Source organism: Apteryx mantelli, chromosome 10 (assembly GCF_036417845.1).
Source record: "Apteryx mantelli isolate bAptMan1 chromosome 10, bAptMan1.hap1, whole genome shotgun sequence".
Taxonomy (NCBI): domain Eukaryota; kingdom Metazoa; phylum Chordata; class Aves; order Apterygiformes; family Apterygidae; genus Apteryx; species Apteryx mantelli.
Window position 1 is genome coordinate 23,472,966 of NC_089987.1, and position 22,876 is coordinate 23,495,841.

The 22,876-nt window shown below is 64.0% G+C and overlaps 2 protein-coding genes across 5 annotated transcripts; both read right to left on the bottom strand.

Annotated features, from left to right (window-relative positions):
• Positions 1–2,115: 2,115 nt before the first annotated feature.
• Positions 2,116–11,079, bottom strand: MMP15 (matrix metallopeptidase 15). The gene is made up of 10 exons (XM_067302733.1): positions 10,933–11,079; positions 7,668–7,816; positions 7,135–7,257; positions 6,498–6,805; positions 6,045–6,206; positions 5,627–5,850; positions 5,238–5,376; positions 4,689–4,839; positions 4,047–4,162; positions 2,116–3,625 (listed from the first exon to the last, which is right to left on the bottom strand). Exons 1-10 carry the CDS (start codon positions 11,062–11,064, stop codon positions 3,141–3,143), a joined length of 1,989 nt encoding a protein of 662 aa, XP_067158834.1. The 5' UTR covers positions 11,065–11,079; the 3' UTR covers positions 2,116–3,140.
• Positions 11,080–14,549: 3,470 nt separating this feature from the next.
• USB1 (U6 snRNA biogenesis phosphodiesterase 1) lies at positions 14,550–22,157 on the bottom strand. Of its 4 annotated transcripts, none has more exons than XM_067302736.1 (7): positions 22,061–22,157; positions 20,373–20,554; positions 19,238–19,421; positions 18,609–18,662; positions 17,112–17,217; positions 16,145–16,228; positions 14,550–15,793 (listed from the first exon to the last, which is right to left on the bottom strand). In XM_067302736.1, exons 2-7 carry the CDS (start codon positions 20,482–20,484, stop codon positions 15,689–15,691), a joined length of 645 nt encoding a protein of 214 aa, XP_067158837.1. In that variant the 5' UTR covers positions 20,485–20,554; positions 22,061–22,157; the 3' UTR covers positions 14,550–15,688. The 4 variants fall into 4 exon arrangements, with proteins under 4 accessions (XP_067158837.1, XP_067158836.1, XP_067158839.1 ...); XM_067302735.1 differs by lacking the exon at positions 22,061–22,157 and adding an exon at positions 21,026–21,068; XM_067302738.1 differs by lacking the exon at positions 22,061–22,157 and adding an exon at positions 21,026–21,040 and having other exon boundaries at positions 20,373–20,560.
• Between the last annotated feature and the right edge of the window lie 719 nt (positions 22,158–22,876).

A 22,876-nucleotide genomic window follows, 5' to 3' on the forward strand; every position in this document is an offset into this window, starting at 1 on the left:
AGCAGCGGCCGGGAAAAGCAGGGAGGGTGGGAAATGGTGTCCTGACCTTTCCTCCCCCTCCCCGAACCGGGGCAGCCTGGGGCCCTGCTCCCGGTGCCGCTAATCCCCCGCCACGACCTGTCTTGGATGTGCTCCCAGGCTCTGCTCCCCCCCCCCCCCCCCCCAAATCAGCGGCAAGGAACCATTTCCCACCCAACCGAGTCTGGGCAAGGGGACACTGCGGGACAGCTGGCCCCGGGCATCCTTGGCTGGCTCAGCAGGCTTCACCGTGAGCAGGCACCTCTGCAGGCACCAGGTTCTGGGTGCTGCACCCGCAGCACCCTCAGCATCCCCAGGCAGGAGGGGAGCTGCACCCACCCACCGCGGGAACCGCATCCGCTGCCTGTCCCTGGGGCTGCCTTCGGCCCCGGGCATGCAGGGAGAGCGGTGGATCCAGGCCACCGTTTCCCATCATCGCCTTAATTTTGGCCAAATTCAGCCCTTTCGATATCTTGCTGGTGCTGCTTTCGCAGGTCCGCAGCCAGGGCAACGGCTCCAGCACCGGTTTGGGACCGGCTGGGGTGCCCCGGGCAGTGCTGAGCACGGAGGCGCCCTATTCCAACAAACCCACTTCCCATCCGAAGCAGCCGCTCTGGAGGAGCATTTGCGGGAAGGAGCACAGCTGGACACTGCCGCGCTGAAACAGCTGGAGGTTCCCACTCGCCTGCCCGGGAGCTGCGGGAAAAAAAAATGCTTTGGCGTCGCTGGGGAATTGTGGTTTTTTTTTTTTCCAGTTTCCTGGGCCAAAGCGATAATTGCTAAATCAGGCAGCCCGGCCTGCAACGAAACGCCTTCCCGGTCCCAGTCCGCCGGGCAGCCGCAAACCCGGGAGAAATCGAGGTTAAACCGGAACCACAAGGGGGTAAATCTGAAGAAAGGTGAACCTGCAGCCGGGAAGCAACAAAGCGGAGCCGTGCGGATGGTTTCTCCCAATCTTTCGGCTTTTTTTCTGTCCCCGAGCTCGCCGTCCCTTTTGGCTGGCGCGCCTCGCCGAGCTTGAGCCGAGCATTTCGCAGGGAATCACGGAGTTGCTTGCAGATCCCCGCGCGGAGAGACTTGGGGGCGGCGGGGGGGGGACGGCGCTGGCTCGTCCTGGCAGCGGCCCATGCCACGGGGTGTCCCCGGCGTGGGGGACCGGCGGCCCGGGAAAGCGGGGAGGGAGCCAGCGCCTGGCTTTCCCTTTTAAAGTAATTAGCGGCTGGCGAGCGGCGCCGGGTAATTTACTGCAGGGACTTGGCTGGTGCGCCGGCGTCAGGCCAGCGGTCCCGGGCTCTGGCAAGGGCGCCGGGGGCTTTTTCCGGGTGCTGCGCTTCCCCCAGGAGGGGGGATCTGCTGCCACCGCAGCCGGCAGGACGGATCCAGCCGCCCCCCCCCCCCACCGGCCCCCATTGCAAGTGGGGAAACCGAGGCAGGACACGGGTGCAGCGAGGGGCATCCCGGGTGCCGCGGCGGGGGGAACTGCGAACCCAGCCCGCGCTTCCCGTCCAGGGCGGCTTCAGCAGCGGCTGACGGGAAGCGGCTATTTCCAGTGACGCCGCGTGCCTAATTCGCTGCCCGCAGCCTCCCTGCGAGTTTTCCGCCCCATTAAAGGTCGAGGAACGTTTTTTTCCCCCCTGGATAAAGCCCATTTCCTACCCCCTGGGCCGACCCTCGCCCACTCCCCGAGATTAGTCCTGCGACGGTCGCAGCAGCAGCAGCTCCTCCTGCTTTCGGCGGCTTTTCGGCAGCGGCGGCAGGACAGGATGCAAAATCCCCTTTCCCACAGGAAAAGCGCAGGGAAAACGCGGGGAACGGGAACGCCGCGCGCCTGCTAAACCGGCCGCCAGCTGGCCCGTGGGAGATGATAACGGTGCAAACGCGCCCGGGCCTCCGCGCCCCGGCTCCCACAGCCGCATGGGCCCCGGGGGCAGCGGCCCCAGCGCGGGGCGAAGCCGAAACGCCGCCGGCGGGGGAGAACAAGGGGCGCTGTGTTCCCCGGCGAGGCCTTTCCGCCCCGGCCGCCGGGCGAGGGTGCCCGTGAAAGGCGGCTCTGTTCGAGGGGCGGCGCGGCGCGGCGGAAAGGACGGCACCCACAGCTCTCCACGCACCCGACCGGTTTAATGCAAGCACAAGGCGAGCGCCCGGGCCCGCGCCGCCGCCGCCGCGAGCCGAGGGGAATTACCGGACCCCCCGGCCGGGAGACGGCGCGGCCCAGGGCCGCCTTCCCCCAGCGGCCGGCGGTTTGGGGTTGTTTCGGAAGCGGGAGGTGAACGGGAGCCAGCGGGCGCTTCGCGAATGGCCGTGGCTCCCGCTGCCGCCGGAGCGCGCGGGGAGAGGCCGCCGGCCCCTCGCGTGCTTTCCCAGATCAGGTTTCCGAGCTATCTTTAGGCACCGCGTCCTGGCCCCCGTCCCCCCCTCTCCCGCCCCCCCGTCTCCCAGCTACAAACAGTTAAACAGGAAACAAATCGCAGCGAGCTCAGCCCTCCCTTTCCCTCCGCGCTTCCCCGCCGGACGCGGGGCCCGGCCCGGCTGCAGGTGCAGGCAGCTCCCTGGGCGCCCGCCGCTGAGCCCTGCCTGCTCGTGGCATGGGTGAGCGGTGCCGGCAGCAGCCCCCAGGCGCCGGCGGGGAGCCGAAGGCAATCCCTGCCTCTTCACCGCCGCTTGGCATGGAAACAAGAGTCCACAGTCCCGCGGGTGAACCGTCAGGGTCCCCCCGCGCGCGACACGACGGGACGGGGGACGCGCTCCTCCTCGCTGGGGCAGGCGACGGGATGGACGATGAGGAGCAGCGAGGAGGAAGCGCCGCGTGGCTCCGCCGCACTCCAGCCTTGTGTCTCCCGGCGCTTCCCGAATGTGGCGAACATCCCGCAGTCACGATCCGGTCGGGCCTCAGCCCAGCTACACAAATGCTGGGGGGGGGGGGGGGTGGTTCGGGGCCCACGGGCGTCCCCTCCGCTTTCCGAAGCCCGGGAGACGTCAAGCGAGCGTGGGGCGGAGGGGGCCGAGCGAGGGAGCGCTCGGCATAAATAGGCGGCGGGGGCCGGGGCGAGGGGCCGGGGGGAGGTCGGAGATCCGTGGGTAGCACCATGGTGGCGGGCGGGGGCCGGGCGGGGGGCCGGGGGTCAGACCCACTCCTGCAGGGAGCGCTTGCAGTACAAGAGCATGCGGGGGGCGCCTTTCCGCTGCATCTGCACGATGACGTAGATGAGGCCGAGGATGCAGAGCAGCAGCACCAGCAGCACCAGCACCATGACGACGCTCATGGTGCGCGTGTACTCGTCGATCTGCACCACCACGTCCACGTCGCCGCCCGGCTCGGGGCCGCCCGCGCCGTAATCCTCCTCGTCCTCCTCCTCCTCTTCGTCCTCGGCCTCCTCCTCCTCGGCCTCCTCGCTTTCGGCCCCGCCGCCGGGGCGCTCTCCTCCGTCCCCGTCGGGGTTGAAGGGCGGCCGGTCCACGTCGGGCCACCTGGGGTTGGGGTCGGGGACCAGCTCCGTGTGGCAGCCCATGAAGTCCCGCAGGATGGATTTAGGATAGCCCGGCTCCGTCTTTAGCCGCTCGTTGTCGAACTTCCAGTACTTTGTGCCTCTGTAGAAGTAGGTTGAGGCTGGGGGAAGAGAGGGAGGTGAGGGGTGAGCAGCCGGGTCCCCTTCCCGGCACGGCCCGTCCTGGGTGTCCTCAGCGCCCTTCGCCCACGGACACCCCTCTGGCACCCACAAAGCGGAGGAGAGGAAATGGGACCTCCTGCCCGGCGGGAAAAGGAGTGTGAGGGAGCTGGGCCTGGACCCAAGCGGGAGCTGGGCGACTCCGGTGGCTCCTGGGGCTCCATCCCGGCCATGGCGTGACGGCACATGGAGGTGGCCTCTGTGTCCATCCCACCTCTGTGGCATGCTGCTCTCACCCCAATTGCATGGGCTGGCACCCGTGCACGCCGGCGCTCTGGCCGCGGGCAGCCGGAGGGGCACCAGCGGCTGCCTGTCCACCAGCCCCCTCCCTCCCCACCCGCCCCTCCGTCCTCCTCCGCTTACCGGCGTCCGAGCTGAGGAAGGCGCCCTTGGGCGAGGGAGGGATGCCCACCCACACGGAGATGGGCTTCGGGTACCCGCGGTCCACCGAGCGGGTGTCCTCGTTGAAGCGCCAGTATCTGGGGGGGGGGCAGACAGGGCCTCGTGAGCAGGCGAGGGGCACGGACGGGCTGCCCCCCCGCCATGACGGCTGCAGGCGGGACGGGGGGCTCCGCTGCCCCGGGGTGCCCCCCGATGCCCACCCTGCTCCGGGTGATCCCGTGCTGGCAGCCCCCTGGCCGTGGTGACCCAAAGCTGGGGCTCGAACCTGTGGCCCCAGGCTGAGGAGATGGGGGGTTTCTTCCTCAGGGTCCTGCTGGTGACAGACCTGTCCACCTGCTGACCCACCTCTTCATCCACGCATCCAAATTTCCCACTTTTTTTGCAGGAATTCACCAATTTATCCCTCCATCCAGCCATCTGCCATCAGCCCGCCCCATCCATCCCTCCCTCCACCTGGAGCGCTCCTTCTCCCATCTCCAAGCACACATCATCCCCCTTCTAGATAGGGGAAACCGAGGCACAGGGAAAGACAGAGACTTGGCAGAGGCAGAGCACAGTGGAGGAGCCGGGAGCACCGGCACCTGGGAGCGCGGCAGCACCCACCTGTCCCCACGGAAGAAGAAGGTGTGCCCCGTGGGTTCCCACCAGATAGCGGTGTCGATGTTGTTGTAGGGGATGCCCTGCCCGTAGGTGACCAGGGGTTGCGGGTACCCGGGCTCCAGGTTGGCTTCTCGGAAAAGCCAGTACCGGTCACCTGGGCAGGAAACAGAGAAGGTGGATGATGCTGTGATGCCTAACTGCTGTGGTGGGGATGGGGGTATAACGCTGTCTGTCCCCGTCCCCTGCTCTGCTCTGGGTGTCCTTTCTGCTCCTGCGGTGCTGCGCACAGAGCCTGCTGGTACGCACAGGTCCAAGACTGGCACCAGGAGCTCCCTGTTGGCCCCCGTCCTGGTGGTACCCCTCCACAGCCACCCCGTCCCTTTGCCAGGAGCCTTAGGGCCAGGCAGGCTGGAGAAGCAGGTCAGGATGGGATCAAGACATCCAGCACTCGGCAGCTTGGGGGGCACCGGGCCGTGACATGGGGCCAGGCGGGTGTGGGGGCTCTCGTCCTCCAGCTCGGCCCTCGCCCCCAGCTCCGGCTGCCCCCCTCACCTTTAAAGAAGACAAATCTCCCGTCGTGCCTCTCGTAGGCGGCATCGATGTCCCCGGGCAGGCCCCGCCAGAAGTGCCCGATGGGCATGGGGTAGTTGTCCAGCACCCGGTTGTGCCGAACCCTCCAGAACCATCGACCCTGGGGGAAGACGGGGTGTCAGCGGGGGGGTCACGGCGAGACAGGGTCCCGCGGCAGGGGCTGCCAGCATGGCTCTAAGCATGGTACCCAAACCCGTCATCGCTCTGGGTCCTTCTGCCCAGGGACTGCCACATCCCCAGCCAACGCGGGGTGGCAGGGCCTGGTGCAGACCTGGGGTAGCAGATATCGCGCTGGGGAGAGGGGCAGACCCAGGCATGGTGGACAGAGAGGAAGGGGTCCCGGTAGCTACCTTAAACACAAACATCTCCCCTCGCAGCACCGCCACCGTGTCGAAGTTCCCGTCGCAGATGTCGGGGCCGTACTGGTCAGGCCGGTCTGGATGGCCGGGTTTGGGGGGCCTCTCCGGTTTCCCCGGCGGGGGCGGCTTGGGGGGTCTGTGGTCTGGTCTGCCGGGTCTCCGGGGCGTCACGGTGGGCAAGGGCTTGGTGGGCTGAGGGTGCCCGTCCGCAGTACCTAGACAGGGCGGGAGAGAAAACGGGTGGGGGCGATCGCAGACCAGCCGGCCACCGCTTCGCTTCCCCCCTCCGCCACGCCAGGCCTGGCTCCGAGACACAGCACCCAGCCTCCAAGCTGGCCCAGCACCCACGGGCCTCAGCCCAGGCCACGTCCCGGGGGACACCAGGCCCCGGCACAGCGAGCTCCCTCACCGTACAGCTGCTGGATGCCCTTGAGATCGTCCTCGGGCAGCTGGAAGTTCTCCGTGTCCATCCACTGGTAGAAGGGGGCCATGATAGCGCTGGGGTTGCTGGAGTGCTCCAGGCCCAGCGAGTGTCCCAGCTCGTGCACGGCCACCAGGAAAAGGTTGTTCCCTGCAGGGAAAGGTGCCGTCAGCACGGGCAGAGGGGCAGCCCGCACGAGGCTGCTCCCCGACCCGCTGCCCTGCGCCCGGCACCCATTCCGCAAGCAAGGAAGAGCGGAGCCTGCGCCACCCATCCGGAGGAGCTGCTCTCCTCCCACCCGCTGCCCACGCCAGCCCACCCTGCCTTCAAACCCTGCCGGGCGACACGTCGCCTGGGTGCCGGCGGCCCCACCGGCAATTAAACCCAGGCGGACGGGCTCCTCGGAGCACCTTCCCACCCGAGCTCTCCGCCTTGGCTCACCAGACACATCCGTGTTCTCCAGCGTCCAGGGCTCGTCCGAGTCGAAGTGCGTGTCCCCTCCCATCCCCGGGCCGGGGAAGTAGGCGTGAGCCAGGAACCCCCCCACGCCGTCGAAGGGGGAACTGTCTCCGTGGAAGCCGGAGGCAAAAAGCACCATGATGTCAGCCTCTTTCTTCCGCTTCTGCCGGATGTCTTCGTAAGGCACCTCCTGGAAGACCAGCGGCGTGGCCTGCTCCCACACCCTGAAGGCTTGGCGGATGGCCTCGTACGAGTGGTACCGGCCCAGCTTCTCCGTGTAGTTCTGGATGCTACGGGCACAAGAGCAGGGATGCTCGCTCAGGACGGCCAGGGCAAGGCTCGCTCCCCTCGACCCCACCGCCGCTTTGGCCCAGAGGGGTTTCTAGCTGGTGGTCCCCCATGGCCACGAGCAGATCCCAAGTCAGGAGACTGTCATGTGGTGGGTGCTGGGGACACGCTGGCACAGGGGCTGCGATGCCAACATGAAAAGATCACGTGGTCTCTGGTGATGCTTCCATGCCACCATGGACCCCGCTGGCCTCTCCCACCCCTCCTGGGTGCACGCTGCCCCAGCTCTCCACAGATAGGGATTGGGGAAAGCTCCGGGGGTCTTGGGTACCTGAACGTGAGATGGCTCTGGCTCCAGCGTCTCCCCGTGAGCGCGTACCGCTTCCGCCGCATATTGGACTTCATCTGCACCCCAAACTGGTCCGGGACCCCGCAACGAGGACGCTTCATCCACCTGCCAGGAGGGCATCAAGCGAGGGCTCAGTGCACCACGCCGGGGCAAAGGACCCTGAGGAACTACGGCAGCTGGGGCCAGCAAGGGGACGTGTCCCGGCCGCAGGGGCACAGGCCCTGAGAGGGGGGAGGCTGCACCCACGCAGCGGGTGCTTGGTGCGGGCAGAGCTTTGGGGCCAGCCGGCAGAGCTTTCCATACCCTTTAGGGGCTCACTGCAAACAGGAGATGACAGGAGTGATGCAGAGCACTGAGAGCAGACCAGTCTTCTCCATCACTCTGGGAAAGGGGACTCGTGCTGTCAGCCCCAGGCCAATCTCCCCTTAAGGGTATCTGGCCTGTGGAAGAGGTGAGCAGGAGAGAGTAGAGCTCCCTTCTGTGCGAGCAAGAGGGCAGCGCATGGAGAAACTCACATTTTGGTCTCCTCGTCCAGGACGCCGGTGACCGTGATCCCATAGAACTTCTGCATCTCAGAGAGGGCGGAGGAGAAGATCTGAGCAGAGCGCATGGTGGACATCTGCCGGCTCGACTGCGGCAGGTAGCCATAGAGCCGGAGCCAGGCCTGCGGGAGAGGTGAGCGTGAGACGGCGGGCTGCTCCCTACACCCTGGGAGCAGACCGATGGGCTGGGACAAGGGAACCTTCCCCTTCAAGCTGACGTCCTCACTGCCAACCCAGGCTGGAGCTCTCCTGGGAGAAAAAGCTCCTAGCGAGCCCATCCTCATGTCCATCCAGCAAGGGCTGGATCTGTCCATCCCGAGCCCATCACCGCCCTCCGGTCTGCTTTCACCACCTGCCGGCACCTCCGACTCTGCTCTCCGCACACGTCTGCCCAGCCAGAGCAGCCCTTCTCCCTGCTCGCCAGACGAGATCAGGTGTCTGTGCTTGCAGGGTGCTTAGCGTGCCAGCTGCCGGCGGGGAAACGCTGCATCCCGGCAGGATGACGGAAAGGTGGGCAGTGCCGGGCAAGTCGTAGCATGCGGCCATCGCTTTGGAGGCCAGGAATAGAGTCCCAGCCCTGCCCAGGGCAGGCCGGAGAGAGGGAGATGTGAAGAGCCCCTCTGCCCACCGCTGCCTGCTCAATATCCTGGTGGGAAGGGGGGTGGTGGTCACCTCCAATGAGCTCTGACCCACGGGAGAAGGGAATCGGCTGCAGGGGCACAGGCAGCTATGGTGCTCAGCACCTTCTGGAGGACACTTTTTTCCACGGGTGCCTAGCTCCACTACGGGCACCGGATAGGGGCTCAGCACCAGCCAGGATCTGGCCCTGCATCACCTCTTCCAGCCCGCAACGCAGGAAGGGTTCCCAAAACACGCCGCAGGGACAACGGCTCTCAGCCGGAGAGACCAGCTGGGAAACGGCTCGAGAGGGCCCAGCCCTCGCCCGGAGCCAGGCAGGAACAGACGGCACGCGAGATCCGCGGTGCGGTCCCACCTCCCGCCGAGCTGAGCAAGAGCTCTGCCGAGTTGCGCCAGGCCTCGGCACCCCCGAGAGCCCCAGGGCCTCCGCCAGGTGCCACATTCATCACCCCGGGGGGACGCGGCACGCACCCCAGCAGCCCCAAACGCGAGGGGCCAAAGGATGAAGGATGCGGGCTGAGTTTTCCCTGCCCTTCGGACGCGTGCTAGGCGGCTTGCAGGCGAGCCGTGCCCAGATGCTCGGGGAATACCAAGCAGGGGCAACGTCACCGCTTATTTACGGCTCTTCCCTGCACGCGAGGCTTTCGGCCCAGGTGGGTCGATCCCTGCAGCTCCTTTGCATGGGGAAAGAGGAATTGGAGCAGGGCTGTATCCGCCCCGGTGCTCAGAGCCTTTCACGTGCAGTAAGCAAAGCTTCTCCCCAGCACGGAGCGAGCCGGCGTGGGGAAACTGAGGCATGGAGCGGGGCAATTTACCCGCAACACATTGAACGAGCACCTCCAGGTGCACCCAACCCGACTAAAACCCCGCTCTGCCTCAAGGCGGCCCTCGAGTCCGGTGCAGCGCTGCTCCGTGCATCCCGGCTTGCCGGGCTGAGGGCGCTGAGCAGGCGGCAGCACCCTTTTCCAACATCGGCAACCTCCCCTAGCCCCGATGCGGGCCCCACGCTCAGACGGCCTCGTGTTTTATTCCTCTTCTTTTTGCACAGAGGCAGCACCCCCTCCTAAGCTGAGCCGGTGCACTAGGTGCTGCACACGGGGAGCAGCCGTATGGAAGGGACGAGGATGCAGGGAGGCTGAGCGAGGCTGTTCTGTGGCAGAGCCAAAACCCAGCCCCCCAAATCTCCTGGGCTGCCCCAGCCGGAGCACGGTCCCCCTCGCGGCTGCTCCTTCCCCACGGATGGGGCCGGCCCCGTGCTAACGCTGCCGGGCTCTCCTGGGAGCTGCTTTGGCCGGGCAGGAATACGACACCCGGTCCAGGAGGGGCGGCACGTGGAAACGGGGTGCAGCCGCGGCACCCGGGCTATGGAAAACATCCCCGGCAGGTGGCAGCTGGCACGGGCCGAAAAGCCGGGACCCGCGCCCCCCGCCGAGGCGGCCAAGCGCCCGCTCCGCCACGCCGAGACCCTGCCAGCAGCGAGCCTGGCCTCAGCTTCGGGGGTCAGGCAGAGAGGAGCTGCTCCCAAATCCACTCCTCCGGCCCTGACCAGGCCCCCAAGCCACCCTGGCTGGGCTCGCCGCCGGCGCTGCATCCCGGGGCCGGCCGCACGGAGCGGCGGCAATCTGCCGGGAAGGTCAGGGCGAAACCGGAGCCCCGGAGAGAGGTCGGAAGGGTCAGGAAGGCACACGGAGCGGCCGGATGGAGCCAGAGATGGAAGCGGGGCCGGGATCTCGGCTGCCCTCGCCGGACCCAGCCGGGAGAGAGGCCGAGCTGCACGTCCCCCTGCTCCGCCGTGGCTCCCGCCGCCCGGGACCCCCCTCCCCATGCCGGGCCGGCGCGATGAGCCATGGGAGCCCGGCGCGTTACCCACAAAGGGGCTTCTGTCCTGCGGGATCCGCCGGCCCCCGGCCTTGGGGGAGCTCAATGGCAGGCTCTGAGCGCGGCGGGGGGGCCGCCGGCCTCCCTCGGCGGGGGAGTCGGGGGGCGCCGCCGAGGCATTTAAGGTCTCTTCCTTCCTGCACCAGCGTCCTCATTTCTTTTTCCTTTTTTAAGGCAGGGTGGCGGAGCGGAGGCTTTATCAAAGGCCCTTTCACCCCCTCCTCCCGCGCGGGCCAGCGTGGGCACAAAGAGCTTCCTCTCCCCCGCCGGCATCTGCCCGCCGGCCCCGGAGCCGGCCCGGGGCGGCCGGGCCCCCCGCTGCCCCCGCTCCCTGCACCTGCGCCCCAGGCCGGCCGCGCTCACCGGGGTCGCTCCCTCGGTGGTGGGGTGGCAGCTGGTGGGGCAGGAGCTGGGGAGCCCTGGGGCATCCCGTGGGGCAGGTCTGGGACGGGCAGGTCCGTGGGGCAGAGCCTGTGGGCAGGGACGGGCAGCACCTGCAGGCAGGGCCGGGCAGGATCCGTGGGGCAGCGCCCGCAGGCAGGGACGGGCAGCACCTGCAGGCACGGACGGGCAGGATCTGTGGGGCAGGGACGGGCAGGATCCGTGGGGGAGCGCCCGCGGGCAGGTCCGTGGGGTGCACCTGCGGGCAGGTTTTCCCGGCGGACGACCCCAGCCCCGCGGGGCTCCGAGCCCCCCGGCCGCCCCCGGCGCCCCCGCTCACCTCGGCGTTGACCTCGCTGCCCGCGGCCGCCCCCACGACGAGCAGCAGCAGCAGGAGGCCGCAGCGCGGCGGCGGCGCCCAGCCCGGCCGGCAGGAGGCGCCGCGGCGCCGGCCCCCAGCGGCGCCGTCCATGCCGGGCGCGGGCCCCGCGCCGCAGCGGCTGCGGCTCCGCCGGTTCACGGCTGCCCTCCGGCAGGGCGGCGCGCCGAGCCGGGCCGAGCCGAGCCGAGCGCGGCGCTGGCCGAGCTACGCCGCCCTCATGGCCCGGGGACGGGCCGCCGCGGGGGGCTGCGGCGAAGGTGCATGGGCGGCGCTGCCCGGCGCCTCCCGGCCCGCCTTTGTGTGCGGGGCTCAGGCCGCCGGGGCCCGGCCCATGCGGCCCGCGGCGGGCCCGGCCCGGCCCGGCTCGGCTCGGCTCGGCTCGGCGGCGCTGCGCTGCCGGGCGAGCTGCGGCGCGGAGCGGAGCGCGGCGGCGGCGGCGGCTGGGCGCGGAGCGGGGCCGGGCGGGGCCGGGCCGGGCCGGGCGGGGCGGGGGCGCCGGGCCGGGGCCGGCCGCGAGCGGGGGAGGGGCGGAGCGCGGCGCCGCGCGCGGCCGGGGGCGGGAGCGCGCCGCCCTCCGCCGCCCGCGCGCGGTCCCGGCGCGTCCCGTGTGTCCTCCCCCCCCCCCCCCCCCCCCCGCAGCAGGGTCCCCGGCGGGCAGGGCCCGCGGCCTGTCCCGCACGGGCACCGTGACCCCCGCAGGCCCACGCACATCGCTCGCTCGCACGGAGGCCGTAGGCAGCGCTCGCGCGCCTGTGCGTGCACCCCGCTCCCCACGCACACAGTACACCCGTGTGCACCGTCACGCACGCACGGGGCCCAACGCACAGCCCAGCGCCGGCCCCGAGGCAGGGGCAGCGTCAAACTCGGCGGGGCCTCGGCGGCGGCCGCCCCTCGCACGGCTGCTGTTTTCCCGTTTGGATAACCCCTGCTCCGTTCGGCAAACATTCGCCTTCTGGACTTTGTCCCCAGGGCAGCGGAGCCTCTCGGGCTTGACTAGCGGCCGGGAGGCACAAAGGTGTGCGGGTTTCGGTGGCAGGCCAGGAGCTCTGCCGGAAACCCGGCTCCGTATTTACCCGAGGGACGTCGCCCGGCTGCGCGGGGGTTAGTTTCGGGTCGCCTGGCTCTTTGCCCCGTTTCGGTCTCACCGGGCCACGCTGGCGGGCAGCTCCCCTGCGCCAGCCGGGCCACCTCCCCGCACCCTTATTCCATCCGTGGCGGGATTTGCTCTCCGTGGACGCCCATTGTGCTAAACGCATCCTTTGTCCACTGCCCCCGCCGCTTCCCTTCGTCCTCCCCGGAGGCCGAGGCCCGCTCTCGGGATGGCGCAAGTCCTGCGCACACCTGCTCGGAGAGAAACCAGCCCCGCGGGGAGGACCCACCTCTGAGGGCCTGAGCAAGCCGGTTTTGGGGGTGGGTGGACTTGCCCCTTGCTTAACATAGAGACTGTCCCGCTGCTGCGGGTCCGGAGGGGGAAGGAGTGCAGCTCGAGAGCTTTGGTGGGACCTGGGCAGAGGAGGACATAGCCTCCCACGTGCCAGAGCCCAAGGTCCGTCACCGGGAGCTGGCCCAGCCAGCAAGCTGTCCCCTCTGGCACGACGGACCCAAGAGCCTCCTTCAGCCAGCGCCGTCCCCGGCACATCGCCGATCCAGCGCTGGGCTCTGCTTAGTCACCACTGGTGCAAACCCAGAGCGTCTCAAGTGCTCCCACTCCGTACCCTGCCGCGACGGAGAGCTGGAAGGAAACCCAGAGGCACTGCGTCTCCGTTTCACCTGCAGGATCCTTTGGCTGGAAGGCAGCTGAGCTCTGCAAATCTCACCCACGCCTGGGAGGAGAAAAGCAAACAGCCAGGGAGTGGCAGGGAGTGTCTTCCCCCCGCCGGTCCCGCAGCGCCTCTTCCTCCACACAAACAGCCCTGCGCCGCCAGCTCCGGTGAGCAGCAATCCATCCCCCCCGATAAGGAAGCAGGTCGGGCTTGTTCCTCTGTTCCCATCAGGCGTGGCCACAGGAAAGGAAACGATTGTTTGCTAAATGGAAGAGGAGAGAGCCGGGTTCGGAGGGGGGAACGACCATGTCCCTCGAGCTGCCAGGAAGCTCGGAAAAGCTCTGCCAACGCACAGTGCCTCCCCGGCGCTGAAGGCAGGGGACTGCTAAGCGCGCGCAGAGCGGAGGAAGCCTGTTCCAGGGACCAGGGTGCTTCCTGGGACCGTGCCAAGCACTTCTTCGCCCGAGCCGGGCCTGCTCGTTCCGCCTGCTTCGGCGCACAATGCAGCTCCAAGGACCCGGGGCTGCACGCCCCAGGCTCCGTCTTCCTTGCAAGCGCACCAGTGTCTTTGCAGCTCTTGTCCGGCTGGGTTTCGGTGAACAGAGAAGAGCCGAGTTTAGCAAAGGCTTTTCTTTGTGAGAGGACTGTGCTGCCCACTGAGTTTATGCTTCCCACCTCCCCTAACAGAGCCGCTTTTGTATCAAGGCATTCTGGGGAATCCGGGCAAGTATCGCACAGCGTTTCCAGAGGCGAGAGTTCCCAAAGACAAGCATGCAGACTGACCCCAGGAGCACGTACAGCGCGCCGGGGCGTCCCCGCACCCTGCTGAGCTGGGAGGCTTGAGGACTGGCCTGACCAATGACACCAGCTGTGCAAGGGAGGCCTTGGTGGAGTTGCAAAACTCTGGGATGTGCCAACCTTGGCCTCTGTTGGGGAGAGAGCCCAGCCAGCTGCCATGGTTACTCATTGAGCATTAACCTTTTGCTGATGGACTCAAACCATGAGGAAATGTGTCCAGGCTCTGTCTTGCAGGAGCCAAGTTTCACTGAAAGTCTCCAGTCTTAAATGTCAATGACATTAAAAAAAAAAACAAAACTCAGGCTGTAATCACTTAAGGCCTGTGCAGCTCCCCATCCCAGAAACTAACTGGTTACAAACAGGGTCTGCATAAAAAGGGAGAAAGGGAATGCTCAAAGCGGCAGCAAGCAGGACAGTGCTCTGCCAGGTGCCCGGGTTTCAGAGTGGGAAGAGTCCAAGTGCCTCCTGAGGAGACCACTGGTACAACACGCCCTCCCGCGGTGAAATCCCGACTCCCTGAAATCAAGACTTTCATGGGGCTCCTCACAGGTCCTACGGACCTGGCATCTACGTGTGAAACCGCACAAGCAGAGGGGAACTCTGCCAGCACTGGTGTGCTGAGCTGCCCAGCTTAATGACTCAGAAGTAAACCAGTGAATGAGTGCTAGGAACACCAGGTGTCAGCGTCCCCCCCGCAAAACACCACTACAACAGAGGAAGGCGCAAGAAAAGGAGAGTGAACAAGGCATTGCATTTGCTGCCGCCCCTATAACCCCCCCCAGGAATTTTGAAAACCGGCTGTTGCAAGGGAGCTGGCTCGCATTAAAGACCTGTGTTGAGGCAGATGTTCTAACAGCCCCGAAGCCCCTGGGCTCTCTTGCCCGTGAGAGGAAGGGCAGTGCAGCGCCCAGCCCGTGAAATGCTTGCAGACATCATCTCATTTGAAATCTGCTGCAGCTACTGAAGCCCAGCACGTCTGAAACCAAATGGCTGAAATACACCACGGAAACAATTTTATGACATGAGGAGTCAGATTTTACTGCTCAGAACAAGTCTCACAGTTTTCGTCAGACAAAGCTTGAATGAAAGATGCAGGGCAGCACATCGGCATCCTGCTCAGAATACCTGAGAGGCTGCAGCAGACCTCCTGGCAGGAACAAGGCTAAAAAGGACCTTCTCCCAGCAGGAAGAGTTCAGCCCGCAATCAGCAGGGTCATTACAGCATCGAGGGTGCTGTTTCCATAGGAAAGTGCACGTAGCATGGGTTAAAGCTGCCACCCCTTCACTTACCCACCGAAGCTTATCAGCGGGCACTGCCGATCCAGCTCGCCAGGATGCAAAAGCCAACACCGCCCTCTCTTGGGCTTGCCGTAACACAACGGCAAACTTCGGATGAGAAACGTCCCCCCCTCCGCCTCAAGTCTGGCGCTTTTGACAACCAAAGTCATTCTTTTAAACCCAGCCTGGAGCCAGACTAGTTAGCACTGGAACACGTGGGGTATCCAATCTCTCTGTCAAGATTTAATCTCTTCTCTGTTTGGCAGGAGGATCTCATACTGAAATTCCTCTGCGGAGGCAGCAACAGTGCGAGGGAGACAGAACGTGACACAGGAACTTTTTCGAGTTGGCTTAAGGTGGGGAAGGCGCTGGTGAAAGAGTCTAGCTCTGTGTCTTTGTATTTACAAATCAAAGCTAAGGACGCTGAGCTCAGTAGAGTCAGCATGCTCTGAGCCTCCTGACAAGGCAGTGCTATTTCCGACTGTGCGAGACACTCTTCCTTTAGCAGCAGCTTCCCACTCTACCTTCTCCTCACCATAAGGCATCTATGGCTTCTATACAGTTTAAAAAAAATAAAAATCAGCAAAATTAGCAACTGTGGGATGGCTGGAACCTCCTGTGCTGACTACAGCACATACAGCAGGGTGCTGTCAGCAGCCTAGGAAGAAATCTGCCACAAACACACATTTCTTCAGCCAGCAGCTTGAACTTGGAAGTAGCCCGGCTCGAGGCCACAAACTTCCCAAAACTGCTGAGCAGACAAGAAGGGTGTGGGATGCGTGTGACAGCCCACGCTGCTCAGAGCTGCAGCAGAGAACAGTTCTGTGTTGAAGGGCACGGTCTTCAGGGCTCTGAAACACACAGTCCACTGGGCCCTACCTCAAGGGGAAAGAGAAGTACTTGTTCCCTGACTTGCAACGGATTTGCTCCCACTGGACACGCAGCAGGTGCGCCGAGTCCTCAAACCTGTCCACAATGTCCTGGAAAATACAAGCAGGAGCAGGAGTCAGTATAAGGAGGGTGGATCTGCCGGCTGCCAGAGGACGGAGTCGGCAGCTCACAAGCATACAAGCTGCAACTCCCTCTCTGAACCATGTCAGAGACAAGGCAGTTTGTGGCTGGAAAGCTTCTGACTTCCCCTAGGGCTCATGAGGGTGACTTAACTCATTGACACTCTCCCCCCTTCAAAAACTTCTCTTCTTTGAACCCAGTAAAGTTTTTGTTTCACTCACTGAAGAAAATTCTCCGTATCTCCCCAGCCCTAGGAAGGGAAACGTGGCTGGACAGCAGCTCTACTCTTCCCTTCCCCTCCATGCTGCATGGGGACGTACCTGGAGCTCCCGCAGACACTGCCCTTCCAGCCTGCCAGTCAGGTCTCCAACACACCAGGCCAAGCTGATATGGAATGAAGGGTCCTGAAGACAAAAACAAGGATCAGACCTCAGGGACTAGAGGAGCCTCTGCTCAGTGCAAGCAGCTGCAGTGAGAGACACCGTGCAATGCTGCCTTGCCGGGAATCTCAGAGCACCCTGAATACATGGGCAGGAGGATCCTGAAGCAGGGAGTCCCATCGGCCAGCTCAGTGGATGCAGAGTGGATACAAGGCAGAGCTGGAAACGAGATGAGGGCTGGTTCCCAGCCTCCCTCCCGTCAGCTCTGCAGAAGCTCTTCCAAGCGCACAGAGAGAAGAGAGCATTGGAGTGGGTAGGTGGGTCATCTCTGGGTAACGCTTCAGAGCTCCCTGCTCTACTCTGGAGACAGAGAAATCAGGGTTTGGTTCTTCAAAATCCAAACCTGTCCCAGAAGTTAGTACCAAGCAAAGAGGCTGGACTGATGCCCCAGGAAACTGGCTGAGGAAGAGGCACGAGCAATGCCTTCTTGTCCCACAGTGCTTGCCCCAAGCCCATTCAATCCTTGGACATCATCGTGCTTCCACCTAGTGTGGGGGAGTCTCTCTGATATACTCACTTGCCCTTGGGCACCTAACTTAGCCACAGGCAAGCCGGTTCTCACGGGCCACCGCACAGTGGTTAACATTGTTGCTCTCCTGGACAGGACATGATACAGATGTCGTAGGCTCGTGCTAGTCCCATTCCCAGCAAAATCCTGTGCAGGGGGTTACTATGCACAAGCACCCAGAACCAGGCCATGACTGACTGGCCTGTGGGAGACTACGTCAGAGTCTAACCTCTTCGCTCCCTTTTATCTGGGGTTGGACATTTCATGAACTTGCAGCCCCCACCCTTTGTAAGGAACCAGCCAACATCGGTGGACAAGTAGGCAAGCGTGACGCCTCACCTTGTAGAACGTCGGCAGATCAAATTCCTCCATAACTTTGTCCACCTCTGAGACCAGTTCCAGCAACTGGAAATGCCCAGCAGAGACTGCCAAGCCAATAAAGGTCCTAAAGAAAGACAAGAAGAGACAGTGCACATCCTTTCACACTGCAGAAAGCACAGCCATAAGCGTGCTTAACCCAGCATTCCTACCAGATGAATTCCCTAGCCCTTATCTAAGGAGAAAAAAAAGCCAATCTGGGGAACTGCAGGCCTAAGCCATTCGAGTCCCAGAACATTCAAGGATACTGATTGTATTCTGAAGAAAAGAATAAATAACAGCACGGGGGGAGGGGGGAAAAGAGGGAACACAAGTAGCAGGACTGGATGATACACTGGGTAGATTTACCAGACTAACACAGTGCCCTTCCGTGACGTGAAAACTCATTTTCCAGGCAAACAAAATGCAGTCGATATTGCTAATGGGTATTACAGTAGAGCAGTGCCCTGTGCAAGAGTAGTAGTTATGTCTGAGAAGATAGAAGTTACCGTAAGGGAGGGGAAGCGGCCACAAAGGCACTAGCTATGAACAGCCTCAATGGGGAAGCACCACGCTGAAGAGAAGTGACAAAGAGATTCCTCAAGGATTGTTTCTGTGACACTTCCCACACTCATGTATCCAACTGCAAGAGGGGAGGGAAAACCCAAGTCCCACCCCGAATCCGCATCTTCGTGGGCTGCCATTTCCCTTGCATTCAGCAACTTCTCATCGTTTTAATCACCTTTCTTTTTAACGTGCTTTGACATTTAAAATACTTAAATGCGTTAAATTGGAATCAGCACCATCAGGCTTCTGAGCTGACACCCGAGAGAACTGGCACTGCCTGAGCTGTTTGTCTCCAGCTCTTTGAAGACTTGCGCTGCAATTTTACCAACAGCGTGAGCTGGCGCTGCTGCCAAAAGAGGTGGCCCCCACTCTGCTCGCCCCAGGCTGCGCGTTCCCGCCACCCACTCCCTTAGCTGGCACGAGCGCTCGTGAAACCACAGAACAAACCAGATCAGAGACGGCGGTGAATGGGGCTGCCTCCTTTTGGCAGCGTCGCCAGCTTTAGCTGATGTGAAACCGGAGCATTAATCTAACCCAAGCAGAAAGGTCTGCCTCAGGTCATGTTGGGAACAGATCTCCTCTCTCAAAGAGGCTGACATTCTGCAGCCTGAGGTTCAGTCACCGCAGAGAGGTACTAGCCGGCAGAGATAATTCGATAAAAACTTTTCAGGCTGCCAGTACTGAAAATCTGTGCTGACGCTAAAAATCTGTGCACCCTGGGCCACTCCTGAAAACAACTGGGGAAAGATATGAAACCTCAGTCAGCGAGGCAGTGAGATGAGGTGATCATCCACCTGCCCTCTCACACGGCTCCCGCTGTTCACCGGGGCTGTGTGGGACAGGCAGCATTGCGCTTTCCATCCACCCGTGCCTTTCCCCACATTTCTGCCCAGGCAGCCAGGCTTCACTCACCTGGTTTTGTTCTGGTTGGTATAAACCTTCACTTGGTCAGCTAGACAGAAGAACCTGAAATAAGAAAGATATTTCAGCTGAGGAAAGGGAAAAAAGAAAAAAGGGGAAGATGGGGAGGGGACAGAGGTTCCCACCAGGAACTGTTAGAACTTCCGCCTAGCTGTGGAAAGACAAAGACAAGCACTTGTTCCAGTCAGAGTGAATCGGTGCAACTGAAACCTTTCCGAGCTTGAACTACTCCATTACCCCCTTGTGTTTCCAGCCTTCTGAAGCCCAGATTGCAACAGAAGCACCAAAACGGCTGATCCTCAGTGGGTGTCTAAGCTAAACACAAGCAACAAAATCAGCAGTGAATATCCGTGGTTTACAGGATGATACAACTCTGGCCTTGTCCTTGAAACTGGAGTTCCTGTACACCACAGCAACGCTGCTGGCACACAAGGCCTGTGTGCCTGATTTGGCCGGTGCTGGGTCCTGAGGCAGGCAGAAACCTTCCCAGGGCTTTACTGGTGCAGCACCAGCTCCTGCAGGGAAAATGTAGATTGTGGACTCCGGTGAAGACCCAGAGCAGAAGGCAAGAAGGGAAGAGATGTGCAGGAGGGCTCTAGCCGGGGCTCTGCTGTCCCTACCTGTCGAAGGAGGCCAGGCGTTCCTTAAGGGACTGGACAAAGGGGTTTATCCAGTGATAGCGCAGCACCACGCTCTGCGAGAGGCTGATGTGGAACTCTTCCATGGCAGTGAGTGACGAAGCGTAGGTGCGAGCATGGGAAACCAGGAGGTCCAGCAACTCCAAGAAGTCCTCCTGGACTTCATCTGCAGGGCAAAGAGCAGCACAGTCAGAGCCTGTGCTCTGTGTGTTCCCTCCCCAGAGCATTTGCTACAGATCTCGGAGATAGGGGAGGCAGCAGTAACTGTCTGTGCAGAAGCAGCCTGGGCTGGGGGTACTCTGCTCTCCCAGACACGCTTCAAGATCTCAACTTTATCAAGTGTTACGAGAGCCTCACATCTCCCTGAGGAAGCATGGGACAGGATTATCTGTATTATAAACTTGCAGATATCAAAGCTGAGGCACAAGTCAGGAACGATACCCCTGCTCCCTGATTCCCAGTTTGGCACGCTAACTGCCAACAGCAGTGCTGCCTTGCCTTACTCCTGAAAGAGGCCAACGCAGTGACCAGTGTTCCTACCAGACCACAGACCAGGAACAGCCCAGGGAAAAAGGACACGTGCGTGCTCCAACTTTGTGTTTTATCAAGCTGCTCTCCTCCCACCCTTCCATCAGGGACCTTGGTGTTAAAAGCAAAGATAAGTGGACTTGCTAACACAGCAGTCGCTCCTGCTCCTGGGAAGAGCCACTGGGCCGGCAGGCCATCCCTACAGAATTTGTGCGCCTTCAGAGAGAAGAAAAAGCCTTTTTAGACTTGTCCAACAGGCGAGTGGATTTACTGACAGTGCCAAGGAACAGCACCTCACGCTGGACGGAGCGACCCCTGCCCCGGCTTGCGGAGACCGGCATGGACACAACATTTGTTTCACTGATGACATGTAGGTTTTCACAGCCCTCCCTCTCAGCCTGTCCTCTCTTTCCTGCTTCACAGCTCCTAATCCGGGCACAAACAAAGTCTTTCATGCCTTCTCTGACCTGGCAACACCACTGACTGGTGTAGACGGCTCTGCTCCCTGGAGGTCCCCAATCCTTCCCTTACCCCAGCCCTCCTGGTCCCTGGCAGGGAAGGCGGTAAGGGCAGAGCCGAATTTACCTACAGGGTATGTAGACGTACGTCGCCCAATTGCCCCGCTCGTGCGGGAAGTTGCGCACGCGGCCGCCGTGCTTGGAGCTGTCGTCTTCGACTTCCTCCTCCTGCTCTTTGAACATGTTCAATACGCTGTCCGGGACAGGGAGGCGAGAGGCCGCCGCGCTGCTGCTGCTGCTGCTGCTGCTGCTGCTGCTGCTGCAAGGACGGCGGGGAAAGGAGGCAAGAGAGAAAGGAAGGTTTCTCACACGCGCCCCTCTAACGGCCCGGCTCGCGTTGCCGCGCGTCAGGCCCGAAGCGCCGCTTGCAGACCCGCGTCCCCTGCCTCGCGCGCGGCCCCCAGGCGCCTTCGCAGGCGAGGCGAGGCCGGGGAGCCTCGGCCCCGCCGCCCCAAGCCCACCGGCGGGACCAGGCCCACGGGGCGCAAACCTGCCGCCGCGCTTCGTCCCCGAGGGGGGAGCTGGCAACGGCGCCGCCCAAGCGGCTTTTTCACGGTCAGCGGTTGCTTCGAGGAGGCGGCTTAGGCGAGCAGGCGGCCCCTGAAGGGCCCCGCACCCACCTGGCCCGGGGGGGCTCCTCCGCGCCGCCCCGCCGCGCCGGCCGCCCCCCTTCCCCTTCCTCCTCCTCCTCCTCCTCCTCGGCGGAGCTGCTGCTGTAGCCCACCAGCGCGGCCGCCCGCATGGCGCTCCGTGCACCCGCCTCTGCGGCCCCCCGCGGCCTCGGCGTGCGCCGGCCTCCGCGGCCCGCCGGAACCCGCGGCTGCGGGCGCGGCGTTCCGGGCCCGCGGGACCCGCCAGGGCGCTCGGCCCGCGGGCGGCAGCGACGGGCCCACGGTGCCCGGCTCCCCGCGCCGCGCCGCTCCGCGGTGGGGGGCGGCCGCGCCCCCGCTCCGCGCCGCTCCGCTCCGCTCCGCGCCGGGGGCGGCGGCGCTGTTGGCGGCGCGGCCCGGCAGGGGGCAGCGCGGCGCGGGCCCGCCCCCGGCCCCGGCCCCGGCCCCGCCTCCTCCGCCGCCTCGGCCGGCCCGGGCTGCTCCCTCCATCCCGAGGCTGCGAGCCGCCGCCCAGCTCGGCCCGGCCCGGCCCGCCCGCCGCCCGCCAGCGGGCCCGGCCCGCCTCGCCTCCGGGACCGGCCGCGGGCCCCCGCGCCGCCGCGCCGCGCCGGGCGCCGCCGCTACGCCAGCGCGGGGATCGGGCGGAGCGCGCAGGCCGCGGCCCCCGCCCGCGGCGAGCGGCTGACAGGGGCCTCCCGCCGCAGGTGAGCGGGGCCCGGCCCGGCCCGCCGCCGCCGCCGCCCTTTGTGTGGCCTCCGGCGGCCGCGGGCGGCTCCGCGCCGCGCCGGGCCCCCGCCCCTCCCCGGCGCCGGGCCCGGGGGCGGCGGGAGCAGGTGGAGGCGAGGCCCGGGGCGGCCGAGCGGCGCCTCGGCGGGGCCTTCGAGCTGCGTGTGTCCGCCGGAGCCGGGCGGCGGCGGCGGCGCGGCGGCAGCAGCGGCCCATGGGGAGCGGAGCCCGGCGCGACGGGCCTGGCCGAGGGCCGCGGCGCTGCCCGGGGCGCAGCGAGGCGGCCGCCGCTGGACTCTGAGCCCCCCGCGCCGTGGGGCGCCTCTCCGCTCCGTGAGGCCGCGCTTCGGCCCGGCGGGGGAGCCGAGCGGACGGCGCCGGCGGGGGCTGCCTGGCGGCCCCTTTCTCCCGTTTGAAAGTACCTCTTCGTTCCGCCGTTCTCTCCTTAAATGGTTGCCGCTTTGTACCTCCCACGGAGGGATGAGTTAGACTCAGAATTGGCACTAGCTCAATTATTTATGTAGAGCACTCGGTAAACCAGGTTGGTATTTCTCGTTCTTCTCTTCTGGTGTTATACGAGCTTCTCGCCCGCGTTAGGCCGGCCGGCCAGATGGTCTGGGATGCTGTTTCTGCTCCCGTTGTGTTGCTAGTGTCGCGGTTAACGTAGCCCGCAGGGGAAGTTAGCAGCTGGTCTGTGCTCTAGGACGTGAAGTTTTGTGTCTTATCGTCAACTTGTGTGCTAGGTATTGTAAGGACGGACGCTGCCGTCGTGTCGACAGTCGAGATAAACTACGTAGGAATGAAATAAGAGAGCCGGGTGGGGAACTGTATCCTAGCAGGGCCACGATGGTGCCTCCGGGTGTTTTGCTGCCCCAAATTGTGCCAAAGGACAAAGTAATGCAAGGTCCACGTAGGCAGAAGCACGTTCTACCGCTTCCCAAACTGCGAGGTGTAGTCTGGTCTCAGCTGTGTGCCAGAGTAGATGGGGGTGTTTGGAAGTGTTTTTTTTCTAACATTCATTATTGCTTAGTTTAAAATAAAGTAAGTGTCTTCCTGACCAAGGTTTTGACTTACGCTGGACTTGGGGCAGGTTGTTTTACACAGAAATAGGTTGCTCTTCAGTGTGGGTGGAGGCTTGTGGCCCAGGAACACTAGTTGCTTCTTTCTTGCCGAGGCCTGGACCCTTCCTTTCTCTTGGGATGTGCTGGTGGTGTTCATATCTGCTGCTCGCCAGTCGA

Bases quoted from the DNA above. Each gene is read 5' to 3' on its own strand.
- MMP15 (XM_067302733.1), bottom strand. From the start codon at position 11,064: ATGGACGGCGCCGCTGGGGGCCGGCGCCGCGGCGCCTCCTGCCGGCCG. The intron at 7,258-7,667 runs GTGAGTTTCTCC...CCCTCCTGGCAG, and splicing joins CTGGACGAGGAGACCAAAAT to GTGGATGAAGCGTCCTCGTT. The intron at 6,207-6,497 runs GTGAGCCAAGGC...CTTTCCCTGCAG, and splicing joins GGAGAACACGGATGTGTCTG to GGAACAACCTTTTCCTGGTG.
- USB1 (XM_067302736.1), bottom strand. From the start codon at position 20,484: ATGTTCAAAGAGCAGGAGGAGGAAGTCGAAGACGACAGCTCCAAGCAC. The intron at 19,422-20,372 runs GTAGGTAAATTC...TTTGCCCTGCAG, and splicing joins GACGTACGTCTACATACCCT to ATGAAGTCCAGGAGGACTTC. The intron at 15,794-16,144 runs GTACGTCCCCAT...TGTATTTTCCAG, and splicing joins AGTGTCTGCGGGAGCTCCAG to GACATTGTGGACAGGTTTGA.